Source organism: Camponotus vicinus, unplaced genomic scaffold (assembly GCF_025532165.1).
Source record: "Camponotus vicinus isolate PSW18456_S1 unplaced genomic scaffold, iyCamVici1.0 SCAF_5, whole genome shotgun sequence".
NCBI lineage: Eukaryota > Metazoa > Arthropoda > Insecta > Hymenoptera > Formicidae > Camponotus > Camponotus vicinus.
This window is the reverse complement of record NW_028141977.1, coordinates 16,702,480-16,728,762: the sequence shown is the minus strand read 5'-3', so window position 1 is coordinate 16,728,762 and position 26,283 is coordinate 16,702,480. Positions and strand designations below refer to the sequence as shown.

The 26,283-nt window shown below is 28.4% G+C and overlaps 2 protein-coding genes across 3 annotated transcripts; both read left to right on the top strand.

The window, feature by feature from the left end:
• Nucleotides 1–363: 363 nt before the first annotated feature.
• LOC145972582 (uncharacterized) lies at nt 364–7,969 on the top strand. The gene is made up of 10 exons (XM_083101329.1): nt 364–697; nt 1,678–1,911; nt 2,069–2,178; nt 2,294–2,612; nt 2,831–2,991; nt 3,158–3,276; nt 3,354–3,427; nt 4,985–5,057; nt 5,302–5,483; nt 5,606–7,969. The coding sequence occupies exons 1-10, from the start codon at nt 678–680 to the stop codon at nt 6,783–6,785; spliced, it is 2,472 nt and encodes an 823-aa protein (XP_082957455.1). The 5' UTR covers nt 364–677; the 3' UTR covers nt 6,786–7,969.
• Nucleotides 7,970–8,261: 292 nt separating this feature from the next.
• On the top strand, nt 8,262–14,425 carry Eif4a (eukaryotic translation initiation factor 4A). 2 transcript variants are annotated; one of them, XR_014439218.1, is made up of 8 exons: nt 8,262–8,425; nt 9,764–9,881; nt 10,788–10,935; nt 11,055–11,164; nt 11,262–11,537; nt 12,114–12,565; nt 13,054–13,289; nt 14,357–14,425. XR_014439218.1 is itself a non-coding variant. In XM_083101328.1 (8 exons), the coding sequence occupies exons 1-7, from the start codon at nt 8,403–8,405 to the stop codon at nt 13,196–13,198; spliced, it is 1,272 nt and encodes a 423-aa protein (XP_082957454.1). In that variant the 5' UTR covers nt 8,263–8,402; the 3' UTR covers nt 13,199–13,247; nt 14,357–14,425. The 2 variants fall into 2 exon arrangements, 1 of the variants encoding a protein (XP_082957454.1); XM_083101328.1 differs by having other exon boundaries at nt 8,263–8,425; nt 13,054–13,247.
• The last annotated feature ends 11,858 nt before the right edge of the window (nt 14,426–26,283 follow it).

The following is a 26,283-nucleotide window of genomic DNA, read 5'->3' as shown; positions in this document are numbered from 1 at the left end:
GATCGTAATCTTACATGAATACTTAAAAAAAATTTTTTTTATTTTCTATCATGTAAGCAATAAATGTGACATACATTTTATCAAATATAACATCTGATATAAAATTTAAATTGGTTTAGAGAACTGTATAATGAAATAATTACTGGAATAAGCTCTCTGGCTTATTTTGCATCTGTTATGCAGGGTTTTTGAAGAGTTGAAGAAGTTTATTTCATTTGCACTCTCAAATTTTCTGTACTTTGAAATAAGGTATATATTTAAACACACACATAGCTATATATAATTATATATATAGCTATATATAATTATATATATAAAACCGTGATATATATATTAGGGATTGAAAATTAAAGAGAGAAAGAGCAGAGAATCTGAGTGTAAAAAGTGCAAGCAAAACGAACATATATACTATTCTATTTGTGTCAACAAATCACTAATAGGCGATTTTTGGCGATAGTTTGGTACATGTACCAAGGTTGTTTTTGGTAGAGGCGGAGCTTATTCTGGTACATAACATCTTGTACCCTGCTTCATTTTTGGTCTAGCGTGGTATCAACCAGCTAGATACCAAAACGACTAACCACGCCTCTACCACAAACTACCAAACGCGCGAAAATTTTCTGGTAGAATCTGGTATACTTTGGTTGATATACCACAGTGACGCCAAAAATCGCCTAATGTTAAATGTATTAAAAAGGTGAACAGGTTGTGTTGATTAACTAACACTTTTAAATCAGTGCTTAATAATTACTTTTTAATTATATGGTAGCAACAGTATCATATTTGCATATTACACATGTCATGTAACTACTTAACCTAAGAAATTATATGTCTAGTTCCTGAAGATTAAGAAAATCATTTGAAAAAATACGAGATAATTAAATCTTAAATTTAAGATGTGCGATTTAAGTAATATCTTTATATACTAATTCACACAATTCTCGATTGAAATGTCGATTTATTCAATTTATAACATGTGTTATACCACATAATTTAAATAAGAAAAATAAAATAATTTTAATTAAATAAGTTGAACAAACTAATAAAAAAATATTTTAAATTCTAAAAAAATATTTTAAATTCTAAAAAAATTACTATTATAAATACACAAATATATATACATGAAATATTCAGGACGAATATAAGAAGTTATGACAGACTATATATATTTATGAATGAAAAGTGTTATATAAACAAGTATCTCTCTTCTACTGTCAATATTTGTATAATTACAATTACATTTCTAAATTTTGACTGTTCTGTTAATAAAATCTTATATAAATAATGCTTTATTACACAATTGTTGTGGCTGCTTTTATTATATTAAGAGCCACTTTGTACTAATGTAACTAGGTAAATGTCGAGTTTTTTATAGTTTTTTATTTGAGTTTCATATATTTGAATTATCTACTTTGATTTTAGATTTTTGTATGCCATTGATATAATATGTAGATTGAATATTGTATATGTTAAATATAACAAATAATATATATACTGAGGTATATATAGTACCTTATAAAATTTATATCTTTATAAGCAACAAAAATTAAGAATAATATTTTAACTTATTTGGAAAGTATATACAAAGCTAAATTTTTTATTATGCTTTATATATTATAATCTTGCAAGAAGTTACATATACCATTAAATACATTGACAATTTAATATAAATTTTAGGACTGTTCATATAAAACGTATTGTATTTTGTATGATGAATGTATTAGAACCAGAATTAATTTGGGTTAATGGACGTTGCTATAGATTTTATGAAAGTAGTGCCTGGAAAAATATTGATACATCAGTTCCCTACATGGAGGACAGAGAATCAGTTTGTTCAGATGAGGAATCTGAAATTAATATAGAAATAGTGCCTCACAATGGACGCTTCAAACATACCTTCTATGTACCCAAGTGAGAATTCCCACAAATATATACTTTTTTGCCAATTTGACATAACAATCAAAATTTAAAGTCAAAAGTAATTGCATATATAATTGATCATATAGTTAATGATATATAGCAATAGAATGTAATAATAATTTATATTAGTCTAATTTTAATATTTTAGAGTATACTACTCATATATAATTGGTGCAAAAGGTATGACACATAAAAAATTGGAAAATGAAACAAAAGCAACTATAGATGTACCAAAAAAGGGAAAAAATGGAAATATTGGTAAAAACAATTCATATTATATTCTTGTGTATCACACAGAATAATAATTAATTCGTTCTAAATCTTTTTATATTTCTATTACTACAATTTTTAAATATTAAATGTTTATCTACAGTTATTACTGCATCAGATCGTAAAGCTGTAGTAGCTGCAAGACATAGAATTGACTTAATAATGGAAACTTCAAGGAAGAAAATACATTATACACATTTTTTATCTATCCCATTGAATAAAAAGGAAATAATGGATAATTATAATTCTTTTAAGAATGATGTATTGGAAAAGTATGACAAAATTGCATACAATATTGATGAATCACTTTTTCAAACACCATCTAAGTTACATCTCACTATTGGAATGCTCAAATTACTTGATGATAATGAAAAAAAACAAGCTATTGATGCTCTCATGAATTGTAAAGAGAAAATCATAGAGTAAGATAAATATCAACTTACATAAATATATAACAATAATATTGATCAACTTACATAAATATATAACAATAATATTGATCATACAATCCTAAATTGCACATATAATTGGTCATATAGTTAATGATATATAAATATAATATTTATGGTATATTTATATGATAAATACAAGTATGTAATTATTTTTAAAAAGAATATTAATTGTAAATAATTTATTTTAGTCCTTTTCTTGAAGAAGCTGGGCCAATAAATATACAATTACAAGGGGTCGCATGTATGAATGATGATCCCACTGAAGTTAAAATTTTATTTGCACAAGTCATGCACAATAAAAAATTACAAGAACTTGTGGATAAGATTGCTGATTATTTTGTCGATATAGGTAAAAAATATAAAAAGAATTAAATCTTTACATATACAATATTGTAGAAATATTAAAATAATAATTATAATAATTTCTTAATTATTATGAAATTTTTGAATATATTTTTATTGATATTAGCTCTTTTATGATATTTTGTTTACTATTAATTAATTTTTATTTTCAGGTTTGAGGGAGAAAGAATATGAAACAATAAAATTACATGCTACTCTAATGAATACATCATTCAAACAAGATTATCAAGCAAGATTTAAAGAAAAATTTAATGCAAGTGAAATATTAAAAGTAAGAACATATTAGTATAAATTAAATTATATTGAAAGTCGATTATAGAAATTAATAATATTTATTTCATACTTTAGGTTTATAAAACTACGTTATTTGGCAAAACTATATTTAATCAAATTGATATATCTGAACTTCATACTGCTACTAAAGACGACTACTATAAAGCACTGAGCAGTATTACTTTTTAAGTGTAAAAATAATTATAATAATAATTATAAAAGTATTATAATTGTTACAATAATTTTTATTGTAAAAAAGTAAGTTATTGAAAGAAAATAATTTGTACATATATATATGTATACATATTATTTAAATATATATACAATAATATTTTAATTATTTTCTGTTTTATCTTTATATATATTATATGCAATAACATTATAGATATCTTATGATTGAAGATACAATTTCTCAAATATATTCAAAGAAAAAAATTAAAAATGCACATTTTTATTTTTTATTTTTGTTAATTATAATTAATTTAGTCATTTCAAGTTGTATTAATTTCCATTTGCTTAATTAAAGATTATTTTCTTACAAAAATAATCCACGATTTGAGATAAACTCGAATTAGATAAATGCGATAGTGCAACGAATCACTATACAAGTGATCGATTTTATCTACCAAATATGGGTGACGCATACTTCGAGAATTCAAGCACATTAGTAGTGAAATTGATAATCATATTTGTCAATACAACCAACGAATCAGACACTGCATTGGTCGATTTCTAATCATGTATTTTCATTATCAAACTGTCAATAGCGCTCTGTTTTCATTAGTTTTCATCTTTATCTTCGTTAATCTCTAACCTCTTTTTCCGTTAGTTTCCATTAGCACTAATTTTTATTTGAATTAAAGTAAGTATCGTAAATCTTATATCTCGAAATTTCACAAATCATGAATCAGTAGAAACACATATTTATTTAATTATTTAAGAGAAAAATAATACAAATATAATATTTTTAAATTTATAATTGCTATACCATACGCGATACGCAATATAATTGTGTAAATGCGATACATGTTTCATATAAGATTGCAAATGCTAAGATTGTAAATATTACAATTATTGATATTTCTAAGCGTTTAAAAGTTTGTAAAGAAAGAATAAGGGTTAGATCTGCTAACTTTTTAAAAAGATAAGAGATAACCTCTTTCAAAAGAACGCATTTATTTATTTACGAAGTTTAATTTGAGAAGCATGAGAAAGTAATTTTTCTTGTAAACTATTTTCTATATATGCTCAATTTAATATAAATTTTTGGCACAAATTATAGTTTTGTGTATGTATATATATATGTATATATTAATTACTTTTTCAAATGTAAATATTTTCTTACTTTCTACACTTTTGAATATAATCTAATAATCTATAATATACTTTTATATAACATCCAGTAAGAGCGTCAATATTTAAGCATTTGTACATATATTTGCATTAATATATTTGTAATGCATTGCAGTATCTGCTTTACTAAATTATGATGTATATATTACATTTTGCACATATAAATAATTTCTGCTTATTTATTCTGCTTATTTCAACTAACATCAGTAGTAATATTGCCAAATTTATTTAACATTGGTAGGGGTAGCAAAAATGCATGGTATCAGAAGAGTGTTAGTTTTCTGTATATTGGTAGCTGTCTTACCAATCACGCTTATAGCAATTCCTTTGTATCTGCGGCATATTATTTATGCGGATGTTGCATATGCTGTGACAGAATCTGACATCATGGAAATCAACGATGGGATTTCAACAATATTTTGTTCAGTAAATATAAACATTTAATTTTTAATTATTGTCATTATTTTTATGATTTTATATTTTGTCATTAAAAGATTTAACATAAAATGTATTGAAAAATGTATTAAAAAGTTTCAATTGAATATATTTACTCTATGTGATAAAAGAATATATGGAATTAATACAAAATTAATAAAATTTTATAGATAATATATAATTATGTATGCAACAATAATAATGTACATGATTTAAAAAATATTTTTTTTCATAGGAACACACTTTACAAATGAATGGCACTTTTAATGCTTTTCAAATGACTCAACGACCAGAAATAACATCTAAACGAAAGCATTTAAGGCTAAAAAAAAGCATGAGTTTGCCAGATGATACATTAGAATATTGGGGATTTTATTTACTGAAAGGTGCAACTGTAACACTCTCTGTGTGTTCAAGGTAAAAAAAAAATAATGTGAACTATTATATTTGTAACAATAAATTAAAGATATGAAAAATACGATTTCCAATTTTGTTTATTTACACGAATGTAATGTATATAAACCAAAATGCTTATTTAGGTTTCCAGGAGCCTCTATATTAGTGGTAAAAGGAGAAAGAAATCTACATACTTGTGGTTTGTTAGAACACAATATCAATAAGGAGCAAGCACCAGATATCTACTTACCAGGTGCAAATAAACAGGTCAAAATAATATATGAATCAAACGCACAAGAAATTAATTCTAAAGAACCAACCATGGTTGAGCCTCTTAATATACTAACTACCAATATACATACACCAAATGTAAGCTCTGAAAATCCTATGGATGGAAATGAGAAAGTTCTTATAAAATACAATAATAATACAAATAATAATACATTATCACATAAGCTTGACGAAAATTTGAAAGATATAGATATATTATATAATACTGCAGCATCTTATATCAAAAAACATATAGATGATCAACAAGAAAGCATAAATAGCACTAGAACATTAAGACATCTTAGACGTAAGATGAGAAAAAACAAAAAGAAGAAAATGAGACAAGATAAAAAATATATGCAAGATCAAGATAGAGAATTGCACATACAAAAATTAAAACAAGAATTGCATTCTGATAAGATTGATGAAAAAGAAATGGTTGGACAGGAAATAAAAAATGAGATGGGCATCAAAAGATTTAAAAGAGATCGAGAACTTATAAAGCCACCATCTTTATTAGATCAAGGCATCAGGCATGGTGGAAATGCTAATAAAAATTTCACATCTAGTTCTAACGAAGGTTCATCCATTTCCAGTTTTGAAAGTAGCTTATTCAATTGTTACGGAGGAGCGATATTGTTAACTCATGAATTTGAACCTTCAAATCAGTGTACTAATATTTCTTATTTGCTCAGTAGTAAACACGCACAAGCAAACCATCATGTGGAAGAAGATGGTTACTATTATTACATTTTCTATAGCGATAACGATATTGTGTCCAATGATATTTATACGATTTTTGATATATATAAGCCAACTTTTCAATACGAAAATGTGTCTAAATCATGTATAAATGCAACTGAATGCTCATTTTCTTTAAATCCATTGTCAGCAGATAGAATAATTGTTGAAATACCAACTAAGGATGGTATAGAACATAATGAGATAGATGATACTAATATATTAATTTCTATTTGCCAGCCACGGATGGGTGCATATATGTTTTTTCCAATTGCGATGTTGGTTTCAGTTCTTACTTGTGCTTTTATATAAATATGGATGGATCTCTGATTTTAAAGGTACCTTCATAAAAAATGTAGAAATTTTTTATAATTAAGAAATGCTCAATCAATCATGATATACAAATTATTTTGTGTTGAATTAAGTATAAATTTAAATGAACAAATACAAATTTTAATGAAATGAGTAAATTTGATACAAAACATGAATCTAGAAGAAAATTATATTTTTGATTAAATTAGTTACTTAAGATAAATAACAGTTAAAGTAACTTACAGTAAGTAACTTAGATTAGATAAGTTAGTTATATATACTTAAGTTTAAGTTACTTAAGTTTTTGAATTGATTCAAAATTTGATACAAAACATGAGTTTAGAAGGAAATTATATTATGTTTTTAATCAAGTTAGTTACTTAAGATAAATAACAATTAAGGTAAACAACTCAGGTTAAATAAATTAGTTACTAAGTTTTTAGTTACTTAAAGATAAGATAAAAATTTTAAAATCTGTACTCTAATTTAAAAAATTAATCTTTGTTATTACTTGAATATAAGTATAAAAATCACTTTGCATTATTATTAAGATATGTATGCAAGTGATTTGAAGCAACTTCTGTATAATGTATAAATTATACCAAGACTCTTTCTTAGAGATAGATCATTTGTGTGGAAACATATTTTTCTTAGTGGAAACATCAATTGAATTTATAGTTTTAAATTGCTATTTGAAAGTAAGAGTTTAGGAAAAAAATAAGTAATCATATTATATTTTTTAGCTATTTTTAAATTGATTTTATTTTAATAAAATTATAATTGTTTTGAAGCTCTCTTGGTTGTAAAAAGGTACACAGTATTAAAAATTAGAAAATTGCAACAGATAATAATTTTTTTTCTCTAGAAAGATTGTTTCTAATTTGATTGAAAAAAAATTATGATTAAGAAAATATTTTGTAACTTTGAGATATCTGATGTGAGATTAAAATATACATTTTGGAAGTTAATTCTTATATAAGTGTCGAGTATAATTGAGATTATAAAAATTTTTTATACTATTGCATATTTTCATAAAAAGTATAAGTATAAAAAATATAGAATAAGATAGATTAGACTGCGTTTATTATATTACTATACGAATTCATATTTACTGTATATCATGTATGAGCTGTGAAAGAGAGAGAGAGAAAGGGGGATAATAAATATATATATTTTTTAAATAAGCAATTGTAATCAATCTAATAACCTTATATTAGCATACCCATCATTTCACAATTTTGTGAAATCGTACATTTATAAAGTGCCCGAATCCACACAATTTTTTTATATTTACCGCGATAAAGCTCCCACTAGCGCCGTAAGACGCTATTAGTAGTACGTCATTTCCGTCATGCGCGATAAATAGTCGAGGAACGAAATGCCTGTAAAAATCCTTCATATAAGAAGGAAAGACCAACGACGAGTCAAATCGGTGACGAGCGGCTCATAAAGCACGAGCAATCAGCCTCGGTCGTTAGAAAGGCCGGCAACGCGCGAAGGCAAAGGATCCTCGTAATTCCGGTGCATCGACAGCAGCGCCCTACCGCGGCGGAAGCAGAAGTACATCTCGTGACGCCATTCAGATTCTTCCTTTCTGTCGAGTTCTTGTGAGTGAACATGTCGCATACAGCAGAACGAAGGTAAGTTGATCGTTTATTCCAGCGTAATCGTGAACCGGGCTCGCGTTTTCGCGCGCTCGACGACTCCCGCGACGACGGTGCCGTCGCGGATCCTGCGCGTCGCGAAATCGGCGTTCTCGCGAGTTCAAACGTAAAATAGTGTGCCGCGATCGGACGGTGTGCATGGGGCACACGAGATTGACAACATGGCGTGCATTCGTTTTTATCACATTGCCCGTCGCGAAGATTAACGGGCACGGGGCGCCCACATGTCGCCCGGTCGCGCTTTCGCCGCTTAACCTCCTCGCGGCGATTCCGCGGTTCCAGAGATCGCGCGAATCCATCTCGGAGCAAGTCGCGTGCGCGACGACGACGACGATGACGACAACGACGGCGGCGACGACGATGACGATTCGACGCCGTGCCGTCTCCCGATGCCGTTAGCATGGGCGAAGAAGGCTGTCCTTCGCCTCGCGAGGACCCGCCGCTCGAGCACGTTTTCCCATCCGCGATTATATAATGGAATATTAGCGATTTTCGCGCCGAAAAATCAATCGACCCCAACGTCTCACGCACCGTTTCCGTTGCTCGCGCGAAGCAACACGTCTTCCGTTTCGTTATGCGAGTACGCTTTCGCGTGAGTCACTGTCAAAGCATTCGTCGAACGAGTTAATTTATCGCGCCTTTCCTCGAGATACGGATTCACCTTTTATCCGGGCTAATTTGCCCGCTAGCTTACAAATGTAAAAATGGCCATGGTGGAATATCGAGAGATGCATATTTCACAAGATCGATTTAAAAGTTCGGCTTTCAAGGTCACGTGGATTTAAAGTGATTTGTCATCACTCGATCGCCGTAACCGCGATATCAGTTTTGCATCGATGGAAAGTGCCGACGTACACACCGATATTTTTATTAAAATATTTGATAAATCTACTGCGCGAGTTTTGATTGTACTCACGTGGCGAGAGATAAGAAAACGACGTGATACATGTTCATCTATATATATCCTCTTGCACTATAGTTTTTTCAGATTTACTTCTCTTTATATATATTTTAGAAATAATATTGTGCAATAAAATATATAACTGAAATTATACACACACACACACACACACACACACACACACACACACACACACACACACACATACAGATTTTATATATATATATATATATATATATATATATATATATATATATATATATATATATATATATATACACATTGTACATACATTGAGCACCTTTTGCAATTTATCTCGCAGTTTAGATATCTAATATAGTTTATAATTTTATTAATATATTTCTACTTATTAATCTAATTACTTATAATTCTACTTATTTTATGTATTTCAGAAACGATGATCAATGGCCAGGAGATTCGAAAAATGGTCCTAGTGAAAGCGAGCAACCCACGTACGATGGACCACCAGGAATGGATCCTGATGGTATCATCGAGTCCAACTGGGATGTTGTGAGTTTGCGTGATATTTCATAATTATAATATTCTAGATAATAACATTGCTTATATATTTGAGAAAGAAGCAATATATCATATATCGAACAAATTTGATGGTTTAAATTAGTATATTGATATAAAATAAATAGTTTTTGCATCTGAAGGTGTTCAAAGTTACACGCATACATTATATTCATGTATATTTATGCCCATTATTTAATATTATTAGTAAGAATAAGAAATCATTAGTTCAGCAATATTTTTGCAAATTCAAATATTTATCAATTTGGATATATAAGAAAATTATTTCAAATGTCAATGTTGTACTTTATTAATTAATTCTATATACAAACATGTTACATTATTTAATTTATTTTTAAAAACTTATATTCTTATAGACTTCCAGTGTATATCTTATGCTTTTTGAATTTCTATTTAAAAACAAATATCTTTATATGATTCAAGTATTTTGAAAGTATTTTGAATTTTCTTTAAATAAAAAAAGCTTTTAGAAAGTTTTTAGAAAGTTTCAACAAATTTATTACATATGTGTTATACTAAAGTATAGAGGCAATTAAATTTAATAAAGGATTCTTGTTAAATGATTTTTTGTCACATTGATTTATCTATTGAATTAATTATACTAGGGAGGTTCAAGTTTTAGATTTCAAAGAATCTTTAGATTTCTAATAATTATAATTTAGTAATTTTTTTATATTTGAAGCATTTTTTCAATATATTCTTCATTTTTGTGTAGTACAAGAATTCTTATAAAATAAAGGATTTTCTTGGTAGATATATAATAATTATATTTTATAAATTTATTGTGTATAATTATTACATTGTTGTCATAATATTATGTATATATTAGAAATATTATGATTTGCCAATTTTACTGATATTATATTTTAATTTAAATAGGTTGTGGAAAACTTTGATGAAATGAATTTAAAGGAAGAGCTATTACGTGGTATATACGCTTATGGCTTTGAAAAACCATCTGCAATTCAACAACGTGCCATCTTACCATGTATAAGGGGGCTCGATGTTATTGCTCAGGCTCAGTCTGGTAAGAAATTTTAGTGCAAAATTAAATATAATTAGTAATAAAAAAGAGTAAATGTTTGTGTATAAATTTTATTACACAATTTATATTAATGATATTGTATATTTTCAATTCATCCATAGGTACTGGGAAAACTGCAACTTTCTCGATATCAATACTTCAACAAATTGATACTAGTATTAAAGAATGCCAGGCCTTGATCCTTGCACCGACTCGTGAGTTAGCTCAACAAGTAAGTGTCTCATTAGGGAAACGTTTGCTTCGACAAAGTAATCATTTTTTATTACGAGAAAATGTTAATATAATGTTCTTTTAACTCTGTTTTCTAGATCCAGAAGGTTGTTATCGCATTAGGAGATTTTATGCATGCTGAATGTCATGCGTGCATTGGCGGTACCAATGTACGTGAAGATATGCGAAAGTTGGATCAGGGTGTTCATGTGGTCGTCGGTACGCCCGGTAGAGTTTACGACATGATCAGTCGACGAGCGCTTCGGGCAAATAGCATCAAACTGTTCGTGCTGGATGAAGCGGATGAAATGCTTTCCCGAGGATTCAAGGATCAAATTCACGATGTATTCAAATTATTACCTAATGAAGTGCAGGTAGATATATATTAAATATTTTTGAGAGAGCATTGTAAATTTTTTATTACAATTGCCGTCTAATAGATAATTTTATTTTAATTATTAGAAAATATCTTTTTTGGACAAATCCACAAATCATACAAGACGAAAAAGTTGCTGTATACCTTATAATAATCGAGTTAACAAATATATTATAAAATACAGGTGCGTCGTAATAGTGTCATTTTTTGACAAATGTACACTATAGATTTGACATATGCTGTTTACCATCAAATGTGTTTTTTTGTATGAAAATAATAGGCCTAAATGCAAACAATTATTATGGCATAGCACTCCTAATAATAATCATAATGTCCTAAAAAAAACAATTAGTCACTTTTAATATCTCTGTGATAGCAGCAAAAATTTTCAATTTACCTATTACAGCATGATGCCATTATGTTGCACATATAGTTATTTATATATAACATTTCAATAAGTGCAGTTTATTTCTTTCATCAAACAAAATATTGATCATCACTGTAACCATATATGGTTTTTTACGAAAGAATTTAGACATTGTATTTCTAATGCAATTATAATTTTCTTTTTCAGGTTATATTATTATCTGCAACAATGCCATCTGACGTGTTGGATGTATCCAAATGCTTTATGCGAAATCCTATTCGTATTTTGGTTAAGAAAGAAGAACTGACATTAGAGGGTATCAAACAATTTTTCGTTTATGTTGAACGTGAAGATTGGAAATTGGAGACTCTCTGCGATTTATATGACACACTGAGCATCACCCAGGCTGTTATTTTCTGCAATACACGGCGTAAAGTAGATTGGTTAACGGAAAGCATGCATAAACGTGACTTTACTGTTTCGGCTATGCATGGAGATATGGAGCAGAAGGAGCGCGATCTTATTATGAGGCAATTCCGAACTGGATCATCCAGAGTTTTGATTACTACTGATCTTTTGGCACGTGGTATTGATGTACAGCAAGTCTCGCTCGTCATTAATTATGATTTACCCTCAAATCGAGAAAATTATATCCATAGGTAAGTTTAATAATAATTAATTTTTAATTATGATGCTGAAATTAATGCAATAGTTCATGATTTATTTGTGAGCATAAAATTAAAAACTTCTAATTATAAAAAAAGATAGCAAGAATTATAAAGCATATAAAAAGATATATAAAGGAAATAAAAATTTTATATCTGCAACTTTTTTTAATTTAAAACAATTTCACTATATATCAATAATCAACTATGATTTTGAAATTAAATATTATATCCTCAAGTAACAAATATTTAAAGTTTAAAGAGTTATCAACAATATAATCCGTATATGTAAAAAAATATAATTTATTCAATACTTTTATATACCTCCATATACATTATCAGAATTTCGTAATATTGCAAATGTGTGTGTGCGTGTGCGTGCGTGTATGTGTGTACAAGTTAATTTTTTCCATATATATATATTTTTTAATATATACATCTAAAAATTTATAGATATTTAATATATTTTTCTTTATTTACAGAATTGGTCGTGGCGGTCGATTTGGTCGTAAAGGCGTGGCCATTAATTTCGTGACAGAGGAAGATAAACGAACCTTGAAAGATATCGAGCAATTCTACAATACGCATATTGATGAAATGCCAATGAATGTCGCTGATTTGATCTAAGTCCGACTATTGGCTATAATCCATTATAATAAAAAAATAATAATAAAAAGTAAGTGACAGAAGCTCTCAGCTGATCGATCTCTCATGGTGTGTGAGTATATATGAGTGCGGTGGTGAACTATATCGCTTATGTAAACGCGATCTAAACCAAAATATTCCAACGTTTTCATATTCATTTTGAATTATAATAGTAGGTTACGGAAATAGTTATCTGTTGCGCTGCAGGAGTTAGTAGTACGACTATTATTACTATTAGTGTAATTAGCACTACTGTTGCTATCGATATCGCTGCTACTCTGCTGCTATTATTACTACTATTATTATTATCTCTATCGTTACCGCTCTATAGTAATATTACTATAAAATATTACTATAAATATTACTATAAATATTACTATAAATATTATATCATATTATCATTGCTATATTATTGGCATTGATTGCTATCAAGATTATTTTTTATTTTAATTTCTAACTAATATAATATAGTATTACTATATTATTATGATTGAAATATTACACCATAAAGTGGAAAATAGAATGAAAGTGCGAAAAATGCAGCATCGTGCAGTCCAATTATATTTTATCGCTATTATTGCAACAGGTTTTATATTACCTAGCATGCGTTCGTACTCTTATCCCGTCGCAAGTTCAATGGTCATTGTAGAAATTTTGAAATCTTATTTTTTAAGACTTCTTATCTCGCCTATTTTCCCTCAAGATATTTCTAACTGGATGATTAAGTCTGTTATGTTTAATAATCCATATTCAATGCTTCTATCACCACGACTACAACTTGTTTGTCTAAGCAGAGGCTTAGTTGGGTATTGGAGGGGATATTTTAATCACAAGCGTTGTCGAAGAAGACATATATTCAAGTTTAGGCAACATGAATTTTTGTATATCTAAAATCCCAGGCATACACACAAATACACACCTTATTCATATTAAATAAAGTGTTTGATCTTTTAAGAGAGTGTAATCTTTGTTATTCGATCTTTACTTTATCAAATTTTATTCAATTTTACAATGAAAACCCTAAACAAACTGTGTACAAATAAGATTCTGAAATTCCGAAAAAGACTTTGTGTTGGGAATAAATTTTGCTGTTTATGCGCTGAAAAAGTTCTCACAGTTTTCTTTTATTTGTATTTGCAGGCAGTTTTGGACAGTCCAGATGAGGGCGACATATTTTTGGAAATAAAGACCAGATTTCCTGATTTAAAATCGAAGTTTTGTAAATCGATTACCTCTCTTAACTCCTTTCATAGAGCTTTTTAAGGGCTCTAGCAATATTTTTTCTTTTTTATACTTTTACATTATTCTTCTTGATAAAAGACAATGATCAACTCTTATATGGAAGATTTTTTTTACATTTGTCAATAAAATTCTTTGTAAACACTCGTTATTGTATAAACTTCCATGCACTTATCAATGCCAGATATTAAATTGAAATGTTATATTGTGAGAACTTTTGTATCGTGTCTTTACAAAAAATGATTAAAAATATTGCGATATCATATTCTACTGTCATCATTAAACATAAATTTACAAAACAAGTGTTAGTAATAGTTTTCGAAAATTTGAGTAAATAAAATAAATCACGTAAGCACTTAGGACGCACGTTATAGCTATCAATTTCTGATTGTATTAACATTAATTTTATCTGCTCACGTATTTAGGACGCAGCTTGTGCTACTACAGAATCTTCTCGAATTTCCGAAAACTAGTTATTAAAAAATTTTGTAAATATTATGCAAATGTAAATGAATTTTTTGTTTCTTTTTTTTTGAAGAAATAGACTATCGTGTGTCTATCTCATCTTGTGTATTTGTATATCATATAAATAATATTTATGGCTGAAATGAACCTATAAACTGATATATAATAAAGTGAATGTCCTTTAATTATATTTGTATTATATATCGATATCATCAAGTGAAAACTGATTGCTTGAGCAAATATTTGTACGCGCATAAGACTATGTTATACTTACAACTGCAAAAAGACATGGAAGTTCTTCATCGTTTGTTTATTAATTATTAATGCAAGATAGGAAAAGAGAGATTATACAAATTATTCTTAAGAAAGTAAAAGGAGTAAAATGCACGAACGCAAATACATTTCAATAGAAATATTTTTCGTAATTTAATGCTTTATAGGTAAAACGGAATTAAATTTATATAAATATTTTACAGTCTAATATATACATGGATGCGCAAAAATTTTAATATAATTAAATTATATATACACACAATATAAATATCTGATATCTATAATTTTTGAATTCGTGGCATAACTATTGTACACGATGTAGAATAAAATATGACATTTTTTTATATTTTAAGTACTTTACGCACCTAAGATTACATATGTAAAGAATTAAAAAAATGGTACACTTAATTTCTTTAAAGCTTTTCTTTTTTGATCACAATCATAAGTATAAATTCCGATTTTGATTTATTCTAATTCGTATATGGAGCGTGTACAATTTGCACTGTACGACATAAAGAACTGACCAATCACATGTCTAACATAACTGTATATGATGTGATTGGTTGGCAATGTTAAGTTAGGTTTCATCAGAGAGAAGACTGAGAGATGTCATGGCCTGTTTTTAGGTGATCCCTGAAAGCGATACTCCCTCTATGGACATTGAAAACGTGGACATGAACTACAAAGTCAATGTCCATGAATGTTCTCAGAGGGTAATATATAATGTGCACAATTTCTGGTTTCGTTCCGTGCTATGTGCACGAAATGCCGGTAGCACCAGAGTATAACAAGACACTTATGTATATAAATTGATAGTAAATAAATTATTCAATAGCGAAAGATACTGTAATCTTCTAATGTAATGTTCAAAGATGAAATAAATATTTTTCTATATTCATTGCCATATTTATATATTTTTATTTACAAAACACAAAATGCCTGCAGTGGAATAAAAACATTTTTAAATTAAGATTTCTATAAATCTTAATTAGCAGTAAACTGATCTTTGATATTTATTAATCATTTTTTTAATTATTTAAAAATTTAATTATTAATACATGTATAGAATTTGTCAAATTAATCACTGATTCTTCTAAAGTTTTTATAATTAAGATTCGAAAAATGAAATAGATGTTATAAAATATTTTAAATGTCTCTTCCTTTATATAAAGTATAAAGAATTCATATGTTCCATTTTAACATAGCCAACATTATTTATATATTTTTATTATAATTTTTATACCAGCATAATATTTTTATGCTTAATACTTTATATAATACAATGTACTAAATTATAAAATTAATATAATTACAAAATAGTATTACTATTAATAAATAGGTTGTATTCATACTGTCTTTTAGTTTCTAATCATTTCCAATCACTATGCATTTCTATCCAATATATTCTCTTCTTCGAGTTCTTGGATTATTATGGTTTATTGTATTCCTTTGTGTTAAAATCATAAGGATTACCATCATTTTTGTTATGCTTATTCCTTCCTATGGAGTCCATCGAAATATTTTCTATGAACATTTGTTCTCTCGGGTAGAGATATTCAAATCACTCAGAGAGAGAGAGAGAGAGAGAGAGAGAGAGAGAGAGAGAGAGAGAGGAGGAGAGAGGGTTTGAGATATTCAAATCACTGTAGTTGCCTTTTTTCTATTTTCTCAATTACTGTCTCTTTTTCTTTCATTTTATTCAAAAATATTAATATAATTAATATAACATATATATATATATATATATATATATATATATATATATATAATTTTGATATCTCTCTTAGTCTGACTCTTTCCCTTCGACCTGTCCGGCATGGGTAACCCTATCTAACTACGGCCGGCATTCATAATTCACTCTTATATTTAAGATCGTCTTAAGTAAGTTGGAAAATACAACTATTTTACTAACTGAGCGGAATCTCAAGACGCGATCTAAGATCATACTTAAGATTATTTTAAATATAAAAATAGTCTATATGAATATCGGCGTATTATACGTTACCGCCGGCATAGCTCTTAGGTTCATTAGAATACTCAAACCTCCTCACCCGGCAAATGCCTCTGTTAAGATGGAGATACGAGGAGCAAAAAATTTTTTTTTAATTTTATTTTTATTTTCTTTCAATATAGGGTTTAATACAAAAGTGAATGTAAAATATAATTTGAAACTTAATACAAAATAATTTTTATTTATTACATGGAATAATTTATTACGCGAAAATGTCCAAAATATACGTATAATATGAAATTTACTAAAAATTTTTATATAGTCCAGACAAACCTGATTAGCGATGATTAATTACGCAACATTTATCATTAATAATCGATATACGATAATAGAATTTAATAAGTCTTATGTAACGTAAATATATATAATCGTGATTAAAAGAGTCATTAATAGAATTATTGATACGAAAAAATAAAATAAGCTTCGATGTAAATCAACAATTAAATTGCAAAATAAATCGCGATTTAAAATTCGCGAGAAAACGCGAATAAATAAATCGATAATAATCGGAATATTCGATTACGAGAAATATACGTATAATTTTTATAATATGATAATCAAAACCATCAATAAATACGCGCGCGACATAATTATTATCACACAAATGATGATACACGAAGATATTTTGATAAACATTTGTGGTCCGTATTGTTTATGAACATAAAATTCACTGTCCAATTTATTTGTGATTAATACGCGATTTTATACGAATTTCGCGATTGAGAATAAAATACATATCGTATCTCGCGCATGATTAGCTAAATAAGATAAAATGAGCTTTATAAGCTTTAAAATATAATTAAAAAATCGCGTTATCGCCACGTTTAATAGATAATTGAATGATTTTATCAAGGTCCCTCTAATAATCGATGTAATAATAGAATTTAATAAGATTTATCTAGTATAAACAATCGCGATTAAAACAGTCATTAATAAAGTTATCGACCGTTTTTTAATTATAGAAAAAAATATTTATATTATTAGTGCATTTTACGCGGATTATTAAAGACAATATTCAAAGACGTGGAAAGATAGACAAAGCTTCGATGTATAAGTCAACGATTAAATTATAAGATAATATTAAATTATAAGATAAATCGCGATTTAAAATTCCCGAGAAAACGCGACGAATAAATAAATCGATAATATTCGGAATATCCGATTGCGATATGTGTGTGTATATCTTTTATAATATAATAATCGAAGCGCCCTCAATTACACTAGATATATATATAATAGACATTATTATACCGCGCGCGATATAATTATTATCACATAAATGCGAAGATATTTTAATACACAATTTGATGTCTGTAATGTTTACGAATATAGTACTCACTGTCCGAGTCATTTGCAAATCTTTATAAGAGAAATCGCGATTTGAATTCACGCGAAAACGCAACGAATAAATAAGTCGATATGTGGAATATTTGATCGCGATACGTATAATTTTTATAATATAATAATCCTAGCTCTCAATAGACACGAGCGCGATATAATTATTATCACGTAAATATAGAAAATCAAAGATATTTCGACAAACATTTGAGGTCTGTAATGTTTGCGAATATACAATTCACCGACCGATTTATTTCCGAATTTTTATAAGATAAATCGCGATTTAAAATTCGCGATAAAACGCGACGAATAAATAAATCGATAATATTCAAAATATTCGATTGCGCATAATTTTTATAATATAATAATCGAAGCCATCAGATACGCGAGTGACATACCGATCAAAATATCCGATAAAAAGAAGAGCGATCTTAAAAATGGAGAACGATTAACATCTTGTTTCTACATCAAATTTCGCAAGATCAATCTGCGTAGAAAAATTAAGTGATCCATTGAACGTCGGGAACTTCACTGTAGGAGGGAACGAATCCTGGATCTTCCAGACTATTCCCGATAGCAATGATTTCAGTAATATATCAACGACGAAACAATTATCCCTCGTCATTGTCTTCAATTCACGAAATTGATATGCACGTCAGAAAACATGTTCTTTCATTATTAAGAAATATATTTCTTTATTGAAAATTAAATGGATATAACGATTTTTTTATAAAAATGTGATTACGAACGATTATATTTATAAATAATAAAATACATGCATCATTGGAGTTTGTGTTAAATGTGCGAACACAATAATTTGGGGTACCGTTCGCGCGCGCGAGACGAATCGAACTCGATATCAAAAAGATTTAAAAAATTTCAATTCGAATAGTGTGCAAAATAAAATAAATAAAATAATTTTAAATAATTAATTCTAGATTAATTCTCTAGATTCTTATTCTTATAACGTTTAAACTAATAATTTTTTTTTCTTTTAATCAATATCTTACTGATATAGAGGTACCTATTCGATTTGTCTCGAAATTTTCAAGTATTCGCACATTTTATGTAACATTCATGTATAATTTCGCGTATATATAATATATAACATTAATAAAAATTATAAAAATATTTTGGATACGTGAATTTGTGCATGTATTTTATTATACATATGTATAAAATGGTATATATCTAAAAAACTAATATTTCAAAATGGCGATGGATGTCCAATATCTGCAAATAGTTTCTTAAAAGAAACTAAAAATTAATGTTAATATCCCCAGTACCTAGAAATAATTTTTCAAAAGAGAGACAAATTATATTAATTAAAAATATATTCGTTCGTAATCATTTTTATCAAAAAATCAAAAATTAATAAAAATTAATCACAATATGAAATTATTTGAAAAATAAAAATTTATACACAACGCTATATCCATATTTAATCTACTATTAAATCTTTCTGGCATTAGACAATAATAATATCAATCCTAATAATGATAGAACATTTTTAACGAAGAAAAGAAAAGATACATTTCTCTCATCTAAATATATATTATTTAAATTAATTCGACTTTAAAGAAGCGTATGGCGTTTGTCGTTGAATTACTATCAAAATCATTGCTTTCGGAAATTGCCAGGAAAACCTGGGATTAGTTCCTTCAATCTTACAATAAAAATTCCCAATTTTTAACAGGACACCGAACTAGACGTCGCGAATGGATCTCACAAGAACCGATGAGAAATAATTCTTCATGATGAGAATCGTTTCGACTCCTCGGCGGTACGAGCCACGCAACTTTCATTAACGTTTATTTAACGGAAGGAACAATGATAACTCTTTTATTAAAACGACAATCTCGTCTAAGAACGCGAAAAGAACGTGGGAAAAACACGGTGATTTCGCAACCATAATTTATTAATTTATTTATGAATATTTTCCGATATAAAATTCGTAAATACAAATATAACTGAAAAAACAAATTATTAAATTCATAATAATTAACTCGCGATTCTATAATATCGAAGGTGATCGTTAAATTTTGTAAAGTTAATATTTAATCGTTGACTTATCATATCGAATCTTCACTCTCTTATTCGACATTTCTTTATATTTAATTAGCAATATTTAGGAATATTATCTGACGAGAGGGATAGCGATAAAATTCTTTTGTTAAAATGATAATCTTGTATAAGGACGCGAAGAGAACGCGGAAAGAACACGGTATTTTCCCAACCATAATTTAATAATTTATTTTAAGAATATTCAGTTCCGCGCGATATGGAATTCATAAATAAATAAAGCTAACGGAAAGCATATCATTAAATTTATAATAATTGACTCGCGATTCTGTAACGAAGGCGTCCGTCAAATTTTATAATGCTTATATTTAATCATTAATTTAGCATCGAATTTTTACATTTTATATAAAAATTTTCCAAATTTATTAATGACTCTTTGACATGAAAATACAAACAGTTACTCTTTTATGAATATTACAAAAATATATACTTCAGAAACAAATACTTTAATTTAATGAATTACTATTATGTTAATTACTAATATGTAATCATTATACGTATATTTTCGATAATTTTTCGTGTAATTTACATAAGAATTTACAATCGTAAATACAATTTCATATAATATAATTATAGTTATAATTGTATTGTATTTTACAATTAAAATATCAATGTTAGATTATAATTAAAATACAATTATAACTATTTATAATTTACAATTTACAATTTACAAATTTATGATGCTATCAATATCAAATAATAATATTCGATTTATTCAAATATTGAATAACATTGATATAATAATTTGATATTGATAGCATTAACATTTGGATTTAAAATTATATTTGATTTAATACACATATATTTTTAGGTTTTAAAATAAAATATAACGTGTTAAGATTTCTTAAACGTTAATAATTATGCAATTTCTTTAATATTTCTGAAGATAATTTTGATAATTTAAATTTCACTTTTAAAACATTTTTATTTTTAAAAAATGTTATATTTATTTTTACGTTTTTAAAAATAAATTCAACTTAATAATAAATAATTTTAATTTACCCCTAGGATTATTGGAATATTAAAAGAAAGAATGAATCTTACTTAATAGCCCTCACAACCCTATTATTAAAGGATTCTAATAATTTTAATAGCTCTAACAATCCTACTATTACAGAATTCTAATGATCTTAAGAGCCCTAACAACCCTAATATTAATAGAAGAATTCTAATGATTTTACTGAATAGCCTTAACAACCCTACTTCCTGATTAACTAAAATTATTCGAAATTTGAGGAACCTATCTCTAATCATCACCTCACCTAATCATCTATATATTTTAGTCACGTGCCCTAACCGCGTGCCCTAACCGCGTACCCTAACCGTACTCTTCAGGCCAGTTGAACCTACCTTTCGTTGATCCTGGCCACTTTCTTTCTCGATCTCTAATCAGAGATCGAAGAAGGAGATAATTACTCCTTCTTTTGCCGGATAATTACCGGTAAAAGAGCGTGAAATATTTACGCTCATTTAGTAACGATCGTTCGATTTCATGATCGTTCGTTAAATATTGAATATAACTTTATTTTAACTGAAATAAAGCCAAATTACTACAAATTTCTATAAATTATATTTTATAATAAAATATAAAATTAATGTGTGTATTTATCATATTACAAATTATTTAATTAATTAATCATTTGACTTTATATTAAGTTAAAGTAAAGTTTAAAAACAATATCTACAAACAAATTCTACGATGGATGAGCTATGAGCAATTAGAAAATAAGTGCGTATTATAAGAATAAATTAGCATCAAAAATTGATAAAATTAATAATTGTTAATGGGTGTCCTTTATTTAATAAATTAGACGAAATCTTTACAAAAAAATCTTTTCTTGATCTCTTCTTTTTTTAATTAATATTTCAATATATTTTCGCAATAGATGTAAAGCATAAGTTCGAAATAACTTATTAAAATTATTTAATTTAATTAATTAAATTAAATTATTTTATTTAATTTATTTAATTTAATCCATCCTAGCTCATCCATTTTAAGGCAACGGATTTATCTACAATCTACAATCTACATCTGCAATCTCTACGAATCCGTTACCTTAAAGTTAAATAAAAGTTTCTTTTCACTCACCGGCACTGATGCGCAACAGCGGAGTTGTTGTTATCGAAGCTAGTTGTCTGTAACATACAAATATAAAATTCATTTATAATAATGCTCACAAAATGCAATTAATATTTAAAAAAATTTTTATCGCGCGGAATTTTATATCCGATGTGTAAAATAATAAGCAGATAAACACGCATGGAAAAATTTTATAAATTTTTGAAACTGTTTTTAAATAGAAAATTTTATATGACTTTTATAAAAATCTTTCTCTTTAATTCATTTAAATAATAAGATCGAATTTGTTCGTTTATAAGTTCGTTTATAAGTTTATTTGTTCGTTTATAAGTTAACGATTTATAACAATTAATATATAAATAATAATATTCACCATCAGGTTGTTCCGCCGGTGCAGGATGCCTTTCCTAGGCCTGCTCCTCCTCTCAGATCATCAGGGTTGTTGCATCAATCTATAACATACAAAAGAAGATTCCAATGTAGCAGCGTTCAAAATAATTAATATTTCAAAAATTATTGTATACATTGAATTTTATATTCGATGCATATAATAATAGCATATTAATAAAATAATTCTATAAATTTTAAAAAACATTACCAATAATTCTCTTATAACTTTATAAAAGCTTACACCTTTACAAGATTATAGCTTTAATTTAAAAATCTTTTTCTTTAATTCTCTCTTATTTAAATATAAATAAAAAAATATAAATAAAAACATCAAATTAATTGTTGCGATTAACTGTTTAATTTAAATTATAATAAATATATTTAATATTTAATATATAATTACAAATAAATAAATTGCTTACCAGAAGGTTGCTCTGCCGGAGCCTGAAGCCTCTCCTAGGCCTCCCCCTCCTCTCAGTCTTAGGCGCGCGATACTTAACGGCACTCCCGCACTCACGAGCGATATTTTTATATCGCTATTTTCGCTTTTTACGCGCGATACTAAACGGTTCCCGCACTATTTCGGTACGATAAAAAATTTTCTATTTGATCGCCCGATGTACATACTTAATATGTATATACTTTGAACGGCACTCCCGGTTTCGGTACGAGCGAAAATCCCATTTCACTTACGAGAATCAGCTTCGAGTCAATAGGTCGGGAATGCAACGATACAACGAGCAAGGACTAAGCCCAAACCGGAAAGAAGACGAAACGATTGACGGAAATAGAGGAAAATGAAGTTCACCAACTCTTTTTCGCGCATAATTATCCTATCTCGTATCGAACCTGGAACCGCTAAGCACGATTTCAGGTGCTCCGCCCGGACATATTATGCCTCCCGCGGTTGCTATATGCTACACCAGGCTAGTAGACGGCAAAAGAAGAGGATACCCACATTTTTTAAATACTAACATTTAGCAATTTAGAAAATGGGGAGGCAACCCCTTTTACCGAGCGAAAATCGTGCCTAGGGGAATCCACTCGACTCCTCGACAGGGTTAACACACGCAGTGCGTGTGGCTGTAGACGAGCAAAGAGAAGGGACCCATTAAAGACCATTCCGAGCAATCGATCGAGTTCTAACTAATTCAGGCCGAATCACTTGGCGAAGCACGAAGCGCGAGTGTACGTTGTATAGCAACGTGTGCAAACTCGAAACATCCCAGTTAGTTGGCATCGGAAGTAGAGACTCGTGACAATAAATGAAATTGGGATTTTATATGAAAAAGTCCAAAAGTTCCGCGAAAACGCGATGACGCGAGAATATTACAACGCGAAAACGCGGTAACGAAGCGCTTGCTGTTCGCGGCACATTGGCGGCACCGACGACGCGAAAAGGTACTTAGCTTCCCATTCAGGCACCTTAAGATTTATCATAAATAGAAAAATTTAAGATAAACCTCAAGGCACCATCCAAGTACTAAGCCCTCCCACCGCGACAAGGTGTACCCCATGGGAGGGTTATATTTTATAAAAAATTTTATATATAATATAATATATAATTTATTTTGTAATATACTATATAAATTTTAATTCGCAAATATAAACGATAAATAAAAATATAAAAGATAAAAGAAAATCTATTATATAAAGCAATGTTCAAAATAATTGATTTTAAAACTAATTATTGCGCGGAATTAATTTTTACATTTTTACTTTTAAATAGATATATTTTAATGTTATAAATTGCGTAATTACAAAATAATTTATATTTCTAAAATATAAACTTTTAAAAATATGATAAATAAAAAATTTCTATTTTTTTATATATGAAGTATTTAAATAAATATATTAATATGAAATATTTTGTAAAATATAAGAAGTATCTGAAAATATTAATTAATAAACATTTTATAAATGTTTTAATTATTTTAAAATAAAATGGAATATTTTTTATAAGTATATGTATTATATATTTTACACAATTTAAAATCACTATTGAATCACAATCAAAGAAATAAAACGAAACGAGAAATATGTATATTTTGAATATTGTTACGTCCGCGGCGGCGACTTCGAGATATCGAAGCGCGTTCAACACAATGAGGCACTCGCGGACCGCGTATAAGATAAGACACTTTTAACGGAAATTAAGAACTTTAATTAGAAACACAGAATACACAAACAACAAATAATAACAGGGGAAATTTCGCGATAACGACCCGTAATGTAAAACGCGTCCAGATAGCTTGACAGCTATTCTTCGACTCAGCTGACCATCGTTGTTATACAATAATATATACTATTGATAAATAATTTATATATTGTTGCGTTCGCGGAACGATATATATCAAACGCGCGCGACACAATCGAAAATATAAATAATAACGCGGATTAAGGTATAAGAACTTTAATAAACCACGAGTAACATACAAGAATTCAGAATAATCGTAAAACGGATCACAGATAGACGCGCGTCCGCACAGTTTGACAGCTGGGCTCAGACTCTCTGACAGTCGTTGTTTATAACATCTTGACAACGCGCGCGGAAACAATCTTGTTCCGTCGACGTACTTCCCGCCGAAAGAATTCAACGGGTGACGAATACATCCAAGGGGATGGGACGCGGGGACGCAACAATATAATAAATAATTAATGTAATAAATAATTAAAATATTAATGACTTACATCATATCTTATTGATCCATCCATTTCCAAGATCTCCTTTTTTCTTTTGCTTTCTTCGCTTTTTCCTCGTGGCACTTCAATCCTCGTTACACTCGATTGAACTCCTCGTTGCACTTACACTCACTCACGAAAAGTTTCTCGTTGCACTTGCAATTGTCATTAGAGAAAGAATTTGATAATATATGGAACGTCTCACATCACTACCTCACTGCTCGAGAGCCACTGAGCGAATGATCGTAAGTCAGAAACATTACCGCGGTACTGTTTATATCGCCAAGGTTGACTATGGAAAGGAAGAATTTGATAATATATGAAACGTCACTACTTTATTGTTCAAGGATACTGTGCGAATGATCGTATCATAAACATTATCGCGATACTGTTTATATCGCCAAGGCCGACTTATACTATGTTATTGTTATAATTCGCCGTTGAAATATTCTATGAGTGATTGCCGATTAAGAAAATTTAAAATTGATCGAAATATATTTAATTTTA

What these genes read in the sequence shown, in the direction of transcription:
- Eif4a (XM_083101328.1), top strand. Translation starts at nt 8,403, where the DNA reads ATGTCGCATACAGCAGAACGAAG. An exon ending in TATTACCTAATGAAGTGCAG is followed by an intron (nt 11,538 to 12,113) that starts GTAGATATATAT and finishes TTTCTTTTTCAG; the next exon opens with GTTATATTATTATCTGCAAC. An exon ending in CGAGAAAATTATATCCATAG is followed by an intron (nt 12,566 to 13,053) that starts GTAAGTTTAATA and finishes CTTTATTTACAG; the next exon opens with AATTGGTCGTGGCGGTCGAT.
- LOC145972582 (XM_083101329.1), top strand. Translation starts at nt 678, where the DNA reads ATGTTAAATGTATTAAAAAG. An exon ending in TTTCAACAATATTTTGTTCA is followed by an intron (nt 5,058 to 5,301) that starts GTAAATATAAAC and finishes TTTTTTTCATAG; the next exon opens with GAACACACTTTACAAATGAA. An exon ending in ACACTCTCTGTGTGTTCAAG is followed by an intron (nt 5,484 to 5,605) that starts GTAAAAAAAAAA and finishes ATGCTTATTTAG; the next exon opens with GTTTCCAGGAGCCTCTATAT.